The sequence below is a fragment of the Podarcis vaucheri genome (genome assembly GCF_965113315.1).
Source record: "Podarcis vaucheri genome assembly, chromosome: 9".
Lineage (NCBI taxonomy): Eukaryota > Metazoa > Chordata > Lepidosauria > Squamata > Lacertidae > Podarcis > Podarcis vaucheri.
This window is the reverse complement of record NC_138767.1, coordinates 41,286,670-41,303,243: the sequence shown is the minus strand read 5'-3', so window position 1 is coordinate 41,303,243 and position 16,574 is coordinate 41,286,670. Positions and strand designations below refer to the sequence as shown.

Sequence of the window (16,574 nt, the reverse complement as noted above, 5' to 3'; positions counted from 1 at the left end):
TTTCTCTATCTGCAAGATGCTGACTGGAGGGCAACATCCATTTGTTCCCCATAAACAGCCCTCTATCCATCATTAGTAAGATTTTTTCCAACAAGAACTGGTCAGATGAAAGAGTGTTAATTAGCGTTTCATATCACTAGATAAGAGAAAAGAAAGGGATTTGGGTGAAACATGAGGTAGATGAAGCAGACAGGAATTCTAGTGTGTCCTAAAGACAATGAAATATGTGAGATTAAATTCTTGTATGTTTGTGTATATATGCGGGTATATGAGGGTTTTGTTTTTGTTTTTTGACTGTTATTTCTTCGTGTGTGTAGATATGCAGTCAGGGAAAAAAGAAAGTACACCCTCTCTGAATTCTGTGGTTTTACATATCAGCACATAGTAACAATCATCCGTTCCTTAGCAGGTCTTAAAATTAGGTAAATACAACCTCAGATGAACAACAATACATGACATATTACACCGTGTAAAAATATAAATTGTTAAAACATTGTAAATGTCATCCTAGTAAACTTATATCTGGTTTGTACTTATACAAACTTAACGTTGGCACATTAAGAACAGCATGTAGAGAATTTGTAAGAACACTCATGTTTTGAAGTTTACATAACCTTTATTTACTACTGATGTTTATAAATGAAGCAATTTATAATTAAGACGTGTGCTGCTTACAGTACTTGACAAAATGTATTTTTAAAAGACCAGTATTTGCAACATATTAGCTGTTTCTGAACTTATTGCCTCAACTGCACTGTAACTCCATCAACTGAAGAACCTATTATAAGTCAATAAGAATCTGATTCTAGTGATTTGACCAACTCCGAACCAGGTGTGAAAGTATCTGAGGATTTTCCACATCCACGCTCATCTCCATGTGAAGCATTCTTGCATCAGGAATGTATTTTTTTATGGATAACATGATGTGCTACCTGGAATCCATATGCACCTGCAGCTTCCCAGAAACCGTTTCTGTGACCATATCAGCTGAAAAGTCTGCTGCTGTGAAAATGGAAAGTGCCATTGCAATATCCCAGGACAAATATTACGTTTTTCCAGGGACAGGTGGGACACTGAAAGAACTGTAACTATGTATAAAACATGAGCAGACGTGGTAAGCCAAGATAGTATTTTTCTTTCTCTTTATGATCCTTTCAGAAACCTATTTTATCAGCAGACGTGTGGGGTAGTTATCACTAACCACACCTACTGAATCAAACGTGGTCCAGAGAGCTCTAGTTAGTTTACGATCCCTAACTAGGGAGCGTGTGGTGCTGTGATCTAAACCACTGAGCCTCTTGGGCTTGCCGATCAGAAGGTCGGCAGTTTGAATCCCCGTGACGGAGTGAGCTCCCATTGCTCTGTCCCAGCTCCTGCCAACCTAGCAGCTCAAAAGCACACCAGCGCAAGTAGATAACTAGGTACGGCTGCTACGGGAAGGTAAATGGCATTTCTGTGCGTCACAGTGTTCTACTGCACCAGAAGCGGTTTAGTCATGCTGGCCACATGACCCAGAAAGCTGTCTGTGGACAAACACTGGCTCCCTCGGCCTGAAAGCGAGATGAGCACTGCAACCCCAGACACCTTTGACTGGACTTAACTGTCCGGGGTCCTTTACCTTCTACTTTTATGATCATTAACACTTTGCAGTGCCATGGAGAGGTACACAGAGATGGCTCTTGACCACTGATGGCATCCTAAACAAGGAGCATCTTTGGTATCTGTACTTTATTTGACTAACTTTTGACTATCTTAACCCCCCATCCAAAAAAAATCTCTAGCTCATTTCATCACACTGAAACACAATCTGCATGCATGATTTATCTCTGTCCTGTAAGATGACAAATTGACAAGCCTGGATCTGATCACAACCACTCACACGTAGAGAGTTTGTTGAATGGACACCCATATAAGAATCTCCCCCCGCCCCAATAGTAACAAACAGAACATTAAGGGAACACTGGTCTCATGAGTTAGTCTGCCAGCTTTGCATGAGAAGATAAACTGGCTGAGTTCTTTGTTTCAGCACTTAAGTGAACAGGTAACTGTTCCTAAATCTGGTCATGGAGTTAATCCTTCAAATTATAATTAAACAGAGTATCTATCCAAGAAGGTACATAAGAAATGGTGTGAATTCAGGCAATAATTTACCAATTGGCAATTTTATAATCATTGGGTAATCCAGCAGAAATTCACTACTTCTCATTTTCTGCAGATATCTGGAAATGCAGTAGATTTCTCACCATCCCTTTGGCAAGATACGGCTGACAAACAGCTTACCGCATGTCAAGTTATAATTTGGTACATGGCCATCTGTAGCCAACCATCACCACCAGATGTTAAACAAGCAGCAAAAAGGCAAAACATCTGAGAGCTCCAAACAGAGGGCAGCTAAAAGCTGCATTTTTCTCACATCTGGCACTCATTTATATTTCCTGTTGGTTTTTGTCACGAAGAAGCTGAAAAAGTGGATTTTACAAGTTCATCTTAATACCCATACTTCCTTTCCTAGCATGACAAACTAGTAGTGAACTATATGCGCTTACCCTAGATAGATACTTATGGCAGCCATTTGGAAGTATAATAACTATGCTTGTACATACTGTTCACAGGACATGGGATTCAGTTGTAAATATTGTTAGTGGATCATCATGAACGACAGTCACCAGTTTTTAAAAATATTTTAAATTTACTGAAAAACCTGCATGTGGAATCAACATTATCGCAACATAGGAGCGGTGAATATATATTTTTGTGTATGAACTTTTTGACAAGCGAAATGATTCCCCAGTGATATAATAATAATAATAATAATAATAATAATAATAATAATAATATCTATACCCCGCCCATCTGGCTGGGTTTCCCCAGCCACTTTGGGAAGCTTCCAACAAAATACAAAAAATACAATAAAACATCAAACATTTAAAACTTCCCTAAATATTCCACAACGGTGCAAGGACTTGATTTAGGGATGCAAAAGCACTAATATTTGGATTAAAAAAATATCAGAGCACCAATGAAATATCTCCCAATTAGCCCTGCAAACTTACCCCCCCCCCCCGCACAAGAACAGATCACATCATTTTGGATACATCATGTTCTATGCGTCTTAGTTTACTTTTCAAATTCAAACTTCAGGTAAATATCAATTTGACACTTATGCGGTTACACCTTAAGTTACACTTTTGTTATTTAACGAACAGACTTGAGGATAATTTTGCTGCAGCTGTTCAACTTATTCATACGAAATTGACAAAAGAATAAGACAGTGCATAACTCAAAGAAAAATAACTATGAAAAGAGTTAAATAAACTGCTTGTAAAAAAACTCCACACCTGAACAATTAACAGGACCTTGTAAACACAAGAAATCAAGTTAGAGCTTTAGAAGTTGTCCAAAGGACTTGAGTAAGACATGTAGACTTTCATGTTTAGGGCTGCTTTCACTTTTCTATTTTCTCTCTCTCGTTTTTAAAATATAGTTAAGCAGGATTGTACAATGAAATTTTAGCAGGAGGGCTTATTATGGAGATACTCTAGTTCCCCTCCCCCTACATTTGTAGTTGCAAGAGTCAAACAGGAAAAAGCCTATGAGTAAGATAAAAACTGAAGATACTGCAACCAAGCCACAACAGAGGAAACATATATATTCTTTACCAGCCTTTCTACAGTTCTCTTGCACAGAATTTTATAGTACCTTTAGCCTGGCTCCAACTGGAGGATTATGGTCTGTGTTTGTATCAAGCTTAAAAACTGTATTGTTTTACAGATTATTTTCATAAGTGGTGAGGCTGCAGTATAGTTATGGTGTTTTGGTTAGATATGATTAATGTAATTAAAGATGCATCTAGCTTTGACCCTTTGACCATTTTGCTGGGTTTTGTAAATTTATGTTTTCAAGCAAGATATGAAATTGATAACAAGTTTCCTTGTAAGTGCCAGGGTAGGGTTAGCATCTGCATCAAAATCAGGTGACTAGTTAGATTTTTTGAAAAGCACAGAACATATTGTTAACATTAAGTTGTGGGAAAGAAGACAAAAAATAAATAGCTTCCAGGGAAAAATGGTTTTGTTTTTGTGGTCAGAATGCATATTTTGAATTACTGCATTATTAAGGTTTCAGTGGAGTTAATATTGTACTATGCTTTGTTTACGTTTTGGGTGTCTTTCATCTCCTTGCTCTTAAGGAAGCACATATATTACTAATATTTATCATTTCACAAAGCACACTGCAAATCAAGAATCTGAATTGTTTATTTTTCACAATAACAGAGCTAGATAAGTTACAGTTGGGTGATTGAAGCTGAAAGACATTTGACTGGTCCAAGGCCACGGCAGATGGTCAATGGGAGAGATGAGACTTGTTGAGGGTTTTCAGGATTAGATGCCCTTTTCTCAATAATAGCTAAAAGGTTGCATTTCGAAGCATGCAAAGATAGGTGTATTAAGAAAAAATACTGTAATTTTTTTTAACGAGAGAGATCCCTGATGGCTGATTGCCTTGTGGTGGCAGACTTCCCCCATTCATTCAGTCCGCTCTCCATTTTGCTCTGTTTTTGTTGCCACCATAAAGTCCACTGGGTTCATATACTAGGGCTGCAAAGAGGGGGAAATACTGGGAAATGTGCGTAGACATCAGCACTCTGTCCACAGGCGGATGCCTGGGAGCTGTGTATGCACACGTCCAACCAGAACCACTTTCCACAGATCTAGCATGTGAAAACCAGCCAGCTTTGGCAGCAAAGTAGCATCAATGGGAGAAATGCAGCAGGGCTGACCCAGATGAGGTGCAGGTAAAGGCAGCTGCCAGGTGACGTCACTGCAGCTGGTGCTGTTTGCCGTGGGATTGTGAATGAATGAACGAATGAGAAGCAGGAACTTGAGGGAGATGCCACAGCTGTGTAGCAACTGTTTATTTCACGTCTTGTAGAAAGGCCATCAACAAGTAACACAATATTACAATGACTGAAACTGAAGTCATGGTGGGTGTGTGGATAATTTCCAGCACTTGTGCTATTTTGCACTATTGTCAGCGAATTGTGATTGCTGCATTTTACTAATCCACTGCCTCTTCTGCTTATCCCAGGAAAACCACCCGAATCTCTGCCAAGTGGTCTTGGCACTCAGTCAGGGCTTGGGTTTCCTTTGGGAAAATGAGGCACAGCAGTTTCTGCAGTGTCTTTAGGAGGTGTGGTTTATTCGCACATATACACACCTGAAGTTTATGGAGAGAGAGTTCACAGCATTCACATCTAAAGGGGCTTGTCCTTCCCAGCTGTGCAGTCTTGGATTCAGAGGCATCCTAAGCGTCATCCCCATGTCTCTCTGTAACAGCCTGCTTCAGCCAACCAGCATGGCTCATGCCCTTCGGCTCCCATGGATTTCTCCCCACTTCCTCCTTCTTCTTCCCAGCAGCACTTGGGAGAAAACAACTACTCCCCTTCTGCTTCCAGCATTGTCACCCACCCAGTCACCCTGGCAAGCTCTTTCTTAAGCCCTTAACAAAAAGGGCAGAGTCTGATGTTTTCCTGATGACTTACCATTATCAAAGGCCTTTTTAAGCCTTTCGTTTCTACAACAACACAGCTGAATTCATGAATTTATGAGTTTGCTCAAATTCTAACCCTTCACTGAATGTAGAGATTATGGGGGGGGTCTGGTTTCCCCACCCCAAATTTTAACAATATCTTCAGGATCATGTACAGCCCCATTATGCCTTTTATTTGGGTCTACCTGGTTTTTCAAAATTGCTCAGTGATCCTAGACCATAGCTTAGGAAATCTGACTAAACCATCAAGAGATTAACTGCATTGCCTATTCTTTGTGCATATCTAGTACACTGCATGAAATGAATATAGCTGTTCATTCATATCTTCCCCCAAAACTTTTAATTACAGATGTAATTTATTTCACTGCCTTATTTATTTCCAGCATAAAACACGGTTTCCAGTTTCTCTCTCACACCCACGTTTTTGGCCTATAGGTCGCAACACTTTCTGACATAATGCAGCTAGCAAAATGGACATTATAGCATCTACCTTAATAATAGACTTGATTATAATTAGCTCTCATTTTGCATTGCAGGTGGTTGGACTAGTTGACCCTTGGGGTCCCTTCCAAGTCTGCAATTCTATGATTCTATGAGATAAAATTACTGGGTCACAGAGTGAAAGCAAAAATATATTTTCAATGTATTTTCAGATTTTATTAACCAAAATACAAATAATGGTAAAAGAAAAAGAAACTTCGGAATGAAAACAAAATCTCTTGAACAATATTAAATTACTTGCCATTCTTACTAAACCTTTCTAATTGATGTAGTCAAAGTCTTCAGGAATGCCAAATGTTTTGTCAATTTTGCTCTCTTCAAATGCAAACTTCCGTTTGGCCCAAGATTTTGCTGCAAAGATATTATCTGTGGACAAAATAGGGGCGGGGGGGGGGGAAACATTAAATAAGATGGTTTTTGTTTTCAAGAAATAAAGTTTTTAGAACGGAGAGTTCCATTCCATAATTTCAATCATCAGGGATTTCTATTTTATTTTTTAAAAGAAGATCCACTGCCAGTGTGAAAGAGCAGGGCCAGTCTACACATTACCCTTCCATGCCAAGGTCTTCCTCAAAGTGATTTTTCTGCCTTTCTGTTGCAACACCTAACACTGGTTACCATGGACTTGTCTGTATGTTACCCATAGAGATTCTTCACCAGTCTCAAACCTCCAACAGGACATCTGATGGGAGGAAACTCTCCACAACAGGAGTTGTCAAGTGGTAACTGGTATCAGATCTTGCAACAGAACTGGAAAATCACAAGGAAGGGGACCAGGGCACATTAGTAGTCAACACATATCCAGTTCTTAAAACAGCATTGCTTGCAAACACTTAAAGAGGAGTAACAGAGCAGCTCTACAAAAAAACAAACAAAAAAGGAGATTTGTTATTTTTATCCTGCCCTTCAGCATTGCTGCTCTGAAGGTGGTTTTAAAAGGTCTATGAAAATAAACAAAGAGTTGATGCCTGCTAAGCTTTCCTGGCAAGGACATTCCAAAAAGTGGAATGGCCATTCTCCAAGAGCCACCTGCCTAACTTCTGGAGGTGGGGGCTGGGGGCAGCTGGAGAAGGGCTTTGGAAGATAATCATAAAAGAAAACTTTATGTGGGATAAGGCAATCCATCATATTTAGTTATATTTTGCACCTTCTGTGATGCATGCTCAATAGATCAATTTAGTGAGTGGAATGTGCATGTTTTATTTTCTATTGGACTTTATCAGGGTGAAGAAGTGATGCAGCTGAATCTTAGACAAACATCAATTGCTTTAGACCTGATAACAAGGTGTCATGTGAAGCAGTTGTGAAGTGCAAAATTCCATTTATATGGTACCGTTGATCCCCATAAACGTGGATATCTGGTGATAACGAATAAGAAGAGCTTGCTGTAATCTAAGATATGCTGTGGAATCAAATTTAAAAGGCACAATTGTGTCCTCCAGGCTCACCTGCATCAGTCTTTTACTGGCTGAAAGACAAGCACTTTGCTAGTTTGCAGAGAAAGCCCCCCGTTATAGGCTCTGCAGAAATGAAATGCAAAGAACAAATTCTCCTACTGCGCACGTTATTTGCAGACTGGGTTTGCTTAACATATACAGTGATTTGAAACTGAACAAAAATGATAATGATATGTGGCAATGACTCCAGCTGTTAAGAACACATGAAATAAATTTATAATGATGCATTCATGAGAAGGAGCATTCATGTGCAGTATTTTCCTGAGCAATGGCAAACACTACCAATTAAATAATATTTAAGAATTGTATAGCAGCTCTGGTAAGAGCTAACAAATTGCAAGTTTTATGAATGATTGCTTCTTCTCTTGAGTTTATTTTTCCTTGAGGAAGGGACAGGGATGTTGCTAAGGAATGCAAATGCAGACACACCAGTCCATCTGTTGGCTGCTTCCTTAGCCACTTTATTTGCTTGACCTGGAGAAAAAAAAAACAAGAAACAACAGGAAATCAATACCAGCAATTCCTACTCATGTAATGCAACAGCCTTAAGGGGTTAAAATGGCATTGAAAATGTTTTACTTTTGAACTTATTATTCCACCAAACCTTCAAGTAAGATTAACATAACTATATCAAACTGAAAAAATAAAAAAATTCCTTCCAGTAGCACCTTAAAGACCAACTAAGTTAGTTCTTTAAGGTGCTACTGGAAGGAATTTTTTTATTTTGACTATGGCAGACCAACACGGCTACCTATCTGTAACTATATCAAACTGAATCAGCATGTTAAATATGTGGTTTCTACAAGCATGCTAAAAAATGTCACATAGCAACTTTGGAACGGCAACCTGCTATCATGCACCAGAAATGGCTCCGCACACAGGCTGGGAAAAATTGGGCTCAATAAGATTGGGATCTAACTGTTCACATCCCTCTTGCAGTTCTGTTGACCACATCCCCACCTGCTTGCTCAACTTGCTTTTAGGACCACATATTTGTGGCCCTCAACACATCCTATTCCACAATCATGACTTTTGTGGTGCATCATTAGAAATGTCTCTATCATCATCTCTCTTGATACAGCCAAAGAAAATTATACGGTTTAAAAAAGAAAATCATCCACATGGTTTTTCACTCTCTCTCACACACACACACCACACATTCACACAAAAAGAAAACATGGACAAATTAGAGATTCTTTCACCTCCTGGCGAAATTTCCCTTTCTTTCTTTTTAAGTGATTGGAGTGACCTTGCTCATGGGCCACTTCACATGTTCTTTCCAATCACCTTCCTCACTCATGAGGGCAACTTATTCAAGTGACCAGCATTATATGGGAACCAGTCGCTCTCAACATCAAGCACTGCAACTTTCATAACGGAAGAAGATGCTTCCTAGACTGAGGTTTATAAGTTCCATGCTGACACACTAGCCTGCTTGTGCAAACAGACAACTTGTGGAAGTAAGGCAAGCACTCCAATGAATGTATAAAACAGTAGCTTAAACATGTACCCAAATAATCCTTTTAAAATAGTCTTAAGATGAGTCCACAAACACTGTGAAGCGGGATGGTGGTGGGGAACTGTATACAAAGCAAACAACTCTCTTTCAGATCTTTCAGCTTTTCCCCTCTGGAGTGTATACAGACGCAGACTCAGATTCCCATACTGAAAGCCTGAAAGAGCTGTCATGTTTCTCACACCCACACACACCCCTCTGTCTTGCCAGTGCTTGCCTATATTATTTATTGGCAGTGGTCAATGCACAGCCTACAGCTTGTCTCTAGGGACGCTGAGAAATTAAAGAAACATAAAATGTTTCATTGTTATGATGTTTGTACTGTAGGCAAGACTTACTCAACTTGCAAAATGAGCTGCCGTCAAACTCAAGAGGAAGGCTAATGTACATTATCTGAGTCTAAGCACTGTTCTCAGGTATTTGCATTTTTTATTTCTTTAAAAAAACACAGTGAAAATGGGCCTCTGCGCTTTTGTATTTTCTGTGACATAGAAATAAGAAGTTTAGATTATCTTTCTACATTTTTTATTTTAATTTTTTAAAATAAATAAATAAATAAAATAAGCTCAATATAAAGAGCATAAGGAAATACTGTTTCAGCAGGTTGAAAGCAACATAAGGTTGCACTCATCTGGCTTGTTGTTTCAAAACATTGGTTTTGTTCCCAAACATTTTCTTTTAAATCAACTTTTTTTTTTTACCAACACTTGTTTTAAGTTTTCAGAGAGGGCATAAAATAAGCTTAATTTTTAATGATGCTGCAAAACATTAAAAAGTCTCCCAGTAGGCCTTTATTTTCAATATGATTATTAGATAAGAAGGTGATACAGTGTGGGTCCACAACTGAATCTGACAAAGAGTATAATTATGTACTGCAACTGTCTTTAGGGACATGCGGCATCTACAAAGACAATACTTTACCCCAAATATTTCACACGGAGGTTTTTGGTGCACCCCAAACTGGGCTTTAACAGGAAAAAATATTAAATGATTTTGCTAGTCTAAATAAGGTTCTAAGAGCCACTGGAGTTTTAACTATGTTTACCTAGTTTCTATCTTACAAGTTTGGAGACATGGAAAGTATCAAACCTTTTCACATGCTGCTGCCAAAACAGTGACATCTCTTTGTAGTCTTCACTCCCTATATTTTACACAAGCTCCCATAATTCTCTCCCCTACATGCACACCGTTGTCTTATATGCATCACTTTTCTCCCTATGCCTAGAAGAACATTTTTCATTGCCAACAGCAGCTTTTTATTGGCCTTAAGCTCCATACTGGTCTTGTCTGTAAGCCAGATGTAGATAAGCTTTGGTCCTCCAAATGTTGCTGGACTATCACCCACTAACTAAGGGGTGCCCAAACTTTTCTCAAAGAGGGCCAGATTTTATGAACTGAACATGCATGAGGGCCGACCAGAGTTGTTGAGCTTTTTTTTAGGACTGAAATATACTGCCACGGGGGCCAGATTAGTAGGCCCCCAAAAAGGACTTTGGACATGCGTGCACTAACTAAAGGAAAGTTGTGGTCCAACAACATCTTAATGGCCACAAGTTTCCCAACCCTGCCATAAACTACAAACCAGGGAGAGAGCTTTCTCGGCAGTGGCGCCCACCTTGTGGAATGCCCTCCCATCAGATGTCAAGGAAATAAACAACTATCTGACTTTTAGAAGACATCTGAAAGCAGCCCTGTTTAGGGAAGTTTTTGTTTGATCTTTTATCGTGCCTTTAATATTCTGTTGGGAGCCACCCAGAGTGGCTGGAGAAACCCAGCCAGATGGGCGGGGTATAGATAGATAGATAGATAGATAGATAGATAGATAGATATAACATTGCTACTATTTTCTACACCTAGTCTGGAACAAACACTGCCAGCAAAACATTATCTGTACTACTCCAAGGCACACCTGCAACTTCAGAGAAAAGTCTTGACTCAAAGAAAAGATTGTCTAAGGCACATACGGAATCACTGCCTGCAAATGTGGACAGGATGGAGTAGCAGACACCAAACTCAATAGAGCAGGAACCTGTAGTCCCCCAAAGGCTGTTCGATAACACCTCCCACCATACTTAACCATGCTGGCTGGAACTGATGGGAGCTGGAAGCCAATAACATTTAAAGAGCCACAGGTCAGTCATCTCTGCATTAGAAACTGAGAGTACTTCTGTACAGGGTGTTTCCAAGTTCACATCATTTGGTGGAGCTTAATGGGAAGTTGCTTGTAAATGGCCTTTTGCAAACTTAAGGGATGTAAATTCTGGGATTGGACTGGGATAATTGCTGTGAGCAAAGCAGTAAGCATTTCGCACTATCTAAGAATTGGATACGTTGGAGTAAGATAATGTCTCAAAGTATTTGTAGAGTTGATATAAAAGATCAGAAGAAAATATTGGGAAAAGTTCAATAATCAATGGTTATAAATGATAGGACTCTTAATCCTCAGTAACCTTATTACCCCGTGTTGAGGATTTGGCAGCCTGGGTCTTTGCATAGTCCTACTAACAGCAAGCATCATTTGAATTTTCAGCAAGAAGCATCTGCAAACAATACTGGCCCTTTCATCTTTTAAGGCAACTTGACAAGATGTAAAATGAAACCTTTTAGAAAACAGGAACCTCAAGTTCTTGACCCTGAAAAAAGCATCAAGTATGTTCAGATAGAAAGAGTATCTAAATTTACAAAACAAGAAGTGACTCGGGCCAGTGTAAGCTATCAGGTTTCAAATGTCTACCAGCAAGCAGGATTTATGGATTTCTTTTAGCCAGCAATGGTCCAATCTCCTAGGAGACTTTCAAATTAGTTACTGTTAAAATAGCACATAGTAACTCACATTTTTACTCTGATATTCCTGAGCAATTACTTCAGCAACACTTGCAAAGGCTGGAATGACTGTATTCCAGCACCATTTGAAATCAGGGTAGAAGCTCTAAAATTGCAGCTGTACAGTTCTACTAAATCATGCTTTGCACTTAAATAGTGAGACGATTACAGTAAAAAGCAAAGAATGTTCCGCAAATCATGAGAAACATAACCTACTCTACAGGCCATCACTAACTTCTGAAACAGAAAAATTACTAAAGCAATTCTAGAGCAGAACATTTTTCACTTTCAGTTACTTATACATTCACTCAATATATGCCCACTTGACTGCTTCAATCTGAGGGACTGGCATTGTTACAAGTGCCACATAATACTTGTTCCACACTTGGAAGATTTCCTCTCTCTTTAGCTTGGCAGCACCTACACTTTGGAAAACTTTGCCCATTGACATCAGAGAGGCACCTTGGCTGCACACTTTTTGGAGTCTACTAAAAAATAAATTGTGCAGACAAACCTATCCAGACAAGTAGAAGTTAGCATGTGTTTTAATTGTTTTTAGCTTAAGAGCTGGTATTCAATTATATTCTGATTTTTTAAGAATACATTTGTCTTTTATTGACAACTTCAGTGTGTGGCCTTTTTTGTAAACTACTTTGATGCTCTATTTACAGTAATAAATTTTGTTAAATAAAAAATAAAGATGTAAAATGTGTTTCCTTGACAGCGTTCTTCAGATCCACTGAAATTATTGAACCTAAGTTAGTCATATACATCAACTTAAACAGGTCCAACTTGGAGTAGAGCTAGCACCGGCTACCACTCCCAAATAAGGTGTGACAATACAAAACAACATGTGATAATAGCTGTACTACTGCATCTCTGCTTTTGGAGAGAGCTCTTTCATGACTCCACACACGCCTGAGACATACTCTGCTTAAGAAGGAATCAACTTTCTACGCCAATCTGCAGTGAGGCTTGTTTGCACACATTCGGATAGTTACCGCAGTACAGCATTTTCTAATCTGGGGTCTTAAGTGCCTACACTTTGTTTCTGCTATATATTATGCTACATACATCTTATATTACTCAAATGTGATGTTAACTCTATCCTTTTGGTAGCTGGGTGAAGCACCAAGTTTCTTAAATATAAAAGCTATGTTAAAATTAAGAAAGAAAAGAAATGACAAAATTCTGCATCAGGGTCAAATTCTGTTACAGGAAAAAGAAATATGCAGACCATGCCAATATATGCAAATATGTTTTGCACTGTTCTACAATAGCATGAAAACAAACTGAAAAGACCTACTTTGACTGCTAACATGTCACTGAACATGCACATAACTTTATCTTTACACAGCAAATAGGAACCTTTAAAAATAAAAAACCACTATTTTTAGGATGCTAAATTGTTTGACAATACCAAGTGCGGTCATAAAACATGCAATGGCTAGATCAGGGATGAGGAACCTGTGGCCCTCCAAATGTTGCTGGACTCCAACCCCCATCATTCCTGACAAGACCAGGAAAGACCTTTCTTCCTGTCCTCTTCCATTTTGGGGATGACCAAGAGGCAAAGCCAACTTATGCTCGCTGTCCACACAACAGAAAAATCTGAGAGGCGGCTACGTGAAGACGACTGGGAACTGCTGTGGTGGGGGAGAGGCTCAAACTACAAACAGCAGATTTTTCAGCCCATCTTCTAGTGCTGACTGTGGAGCTGAGTTATGAGCAAAAAGCTCTTTTATTTCAAGAGAGAGAAAGAAACCCCAAATAGGTCAATAGTGTGTGGGCAGTACAACTAAGCCTAGCGTATGGTTGTAGACAATGTATTTGTGTGGAGTTGACAGAAGTCTTTTGTTACATAGTCCTGACAAACCCTATCAGACACTTTTTGGAGAGACAGTACTTCTGTACTGATGAGATTTGACAGTCTGACCTTTCCATAAGGGACATGGGAAGCCTGCATTGATGAGACTTGACAGATTTCTTTTTTTAAAAAAATTAAAAAAACAGTTCACAAAGATCTAATGCTTTAACAATGCAACCCCACAATGGCACAGCTAGCACAGTAGTCTTTAATATGCACTGTTCTTAAGTGTAAAGGCAGATGCGACATTGTTTTATGCACTTCCTTAGTCTTACAGAAGGCCTCTACAGATGTTGGGTCAAAGGAAATGCATAATTAATGTGCACAATGACATTTGTTCAAGGATTTAACTAAGACACAGTCACAACAGAGATCGTCCAAAATCTGCATTGCACAAAAAGCTTTATCGCACTGCAGAAGCGGAAGCAGCCCTCACTCGAAAGGGCAGGTCAATTTACTCACATGCTGGATCAATGCAGGAGGTACATATTAAATGGTCAACTCATGGACTTTATGTCTGTCCAGATGATCACACCATGGGTATTTTGTCTGTATCATACCATGCTGGCAGGAAGGATGTGTGTTATCAGCATTCCCTCCATTTCTGACGTTCGTTTTCGAACCTCGATACTTATGTAGCCAAAACAGCACCACCAACATGCAACAGAGAGGGATCAGCAGCCTCATGAGAATCGAGAGGTTTGCAAAAGTAAAAAATAAAATAAAATGTATTTTTAAAAAACATCTTTTGAAAAAAACAAAGCGAAGAGTGTGAAAGTGTATATGAGTAATCTGCAGGGTGGGGGCAGAAAGAGAATGCAGATAACTATCGCTCTTCAAATGGTGTGGCTTTCCTGCTCTGAGCAACCGGACTACTTTGAAGATGCAGATTCTAGCACCTGACAGCCAACCTGATCTGTACTTTCAAGGTCTTCCAGTTGTTCCCATTCAGGAACACCAGCTGCCTTTCTTTCTGATAAGGGAGAACTTTCAAGCCCGCCCCCGCCCCCCCCTGCAACAAGTTGTTGCTGGGCCCCATTTGTTTATTCAAATACAGAAGCATCTGTGTATAACCATTACCACCTTCCTGCTATGAGGAAATTTAAACCTCCAGACCAGGGTTTCCCAAACTGTGGGCCACAAGCTTCATTCAGGTGGTCCACAGCATGCCTGTGGATGTTGAAGATGGGAGACAGCACATACATTGCCCTGAATATTAATATTGATTTCTAATTGTATTTCTATTGCTTCTTTTAGTTCTTATATTTTGTTTCATTTGAATTCTGTGGAATTACAAATGCTACAGCAGGCAGAAAAAATTGTTATATGGTTTGCTAAGACCCGCAGCAATTTTCATGTGGTCCTCGGGGGGAAATGTTTGGGCCACTAATCTAAAGAAGCAAAGGCAAAATAGAAATAGAAATAAAGAAAGACAACAGTTGTGAAAAAACAAAACTCTAACAAAATATGGCAACTAGGGAATGTGCCAAAGAGCAAATTCTTTTCTGAGATAGATGAACAAACACTGAATCTTGTGCTTTCCTATTCAGTAACTATTATTTGTCTCCTCTCCTTCTACCAAAGAACTGAAAGCAACATCTTTATCTGTACCACTAGCCTGTAAGACAGGTTAGGCTGAAAGAAAGTGACTTCCCTAGGACTACCCAACAAGTTTAAGAGATGAAATATCTTGTTTTTTAATCCAAATCTACTCTTCTACTAATTGTACCATATTGGTTCACACACATATTCAAGCAAAAAGTTCAAAATATATGTACACACAGAGTCTGAACTGGTGGTGACTGACTAACAGGAAAGAGTCTACCCTTTCGACTAAACAGGAAAGGTTCAATTAAGTAGATCTACCAGCAGATACTTTGGCTACACAACAGAACTTTTCTGTTTTCTCTTTGGCCTTTACCCCCAACCATATCCCCTATATCTATTCAAGGGGTTCCTCCGAACCCTAAGGAGCAGTTTTGTTTTTTTTAAGTGACAACCCAGCAGAAATATATTATATAAGGTTATAAAATTATTCAAGGAACTGAGTAAGTGGCAAGAGAGAATTTTGTCACTCTCATTCATGATACTAACATTTGTAGATATCCAATAAAATTGATCAGCAACAGTCTCAGGAGAGGAAAAAAAGCAAAGTACTGTATTTTTCGCTCTATAAGACGCACCCCCCCTCCTAAAAAGGGGAAGGGGAAATGTGTGTGCATCTTATGGAGCGAATGCAGGCGGGAGGCTCTGCTTGGCGCTCCCTTTAAAGAGCCACACACACGCTCCGTGCGCTCTTTAAAGGGATTGCGGCTCTTGGGGGAGCCTTCATCCCGCTGCCCGGGAGACGCTGCTATCCCATAAGCCAGGACAGCAAGAGGGATCGCTGCACATGGCTCTGTCCCTTCCCCCACCTCCCACAAAAGCCCCCAAGAGCCGCGCTCCCTTTAAAGAGCGCACGGCTCTTGCGGGAGGTGGGAGAAGGGACAGAGCATGCAGCTCTGTCCCTTTCCCCACCTCCCAGAAAAGCCCCCAAAAGCTGTGCTCCCTTTAAAGAGCTAGGTGGAGAGTTTCCCTGAGGAGGGAGAAGCGCAACCCGTCAGTGTTGAATACAGGCTCTGCTCAGCGCTCCCTTTAAATAATATTTTTTTCCTTGCGTTTCCCCTCTGAAAACTAGGTGCGTCTTATGGTCAGGTGCGCCTTATGGGGCGAAAGATACGGTGCTTCTCACAGCCCATAAGCAGTTCATGGCACTCACTGCCACAGGACGTGGCAATGACCACTAGCTTAGATAGCTTTCAAGGGGATTAAACAAAATGTATGGAATCTGCCAACAGTTGTTAGGACAACATGCTGCGTG

General features: G+C 39.8%; 1 protein-coding gene across 3 annotated transcripts in view; it reads right to left on the bottom strand.

Moving 5' to 3' along the window:
• Positions 1 to 4,238: 4,238 nt before the first annotated feature.
• Positions 4,239 to 16,574, bottom strand: part of MND1 (meiotic nuclear divisions 1) — a 38,406-nt gene continuing 26,070 nt past the window's right edge. For 2 of the 3 annotated variants that reach the window (XM_082237769.1, XM_082237771.1), the window contains exons 7-8: positions 7,938 to 7,982; positions 6,184 to 6,417 (exon numbers count right to left, since the gene is read on the bottom strand). In XM_082237769.1, coding sequence (XP_082093895.1) covers positions 6,311 to 6,417; positions 7,938 to 7,982 — 152 coding nt within the window. In that variant the 3' untranslated portion in view covers positions 6,184 to 6,310. Of the gene's footprint in view, positions 4,408 to 6,183; positions 6,418 to 7,937; positions 7,983 to 16,574 lie in introns of those variants that run through there. The other variant, XM_082237770.1, reaches the window with a different exon arrangement.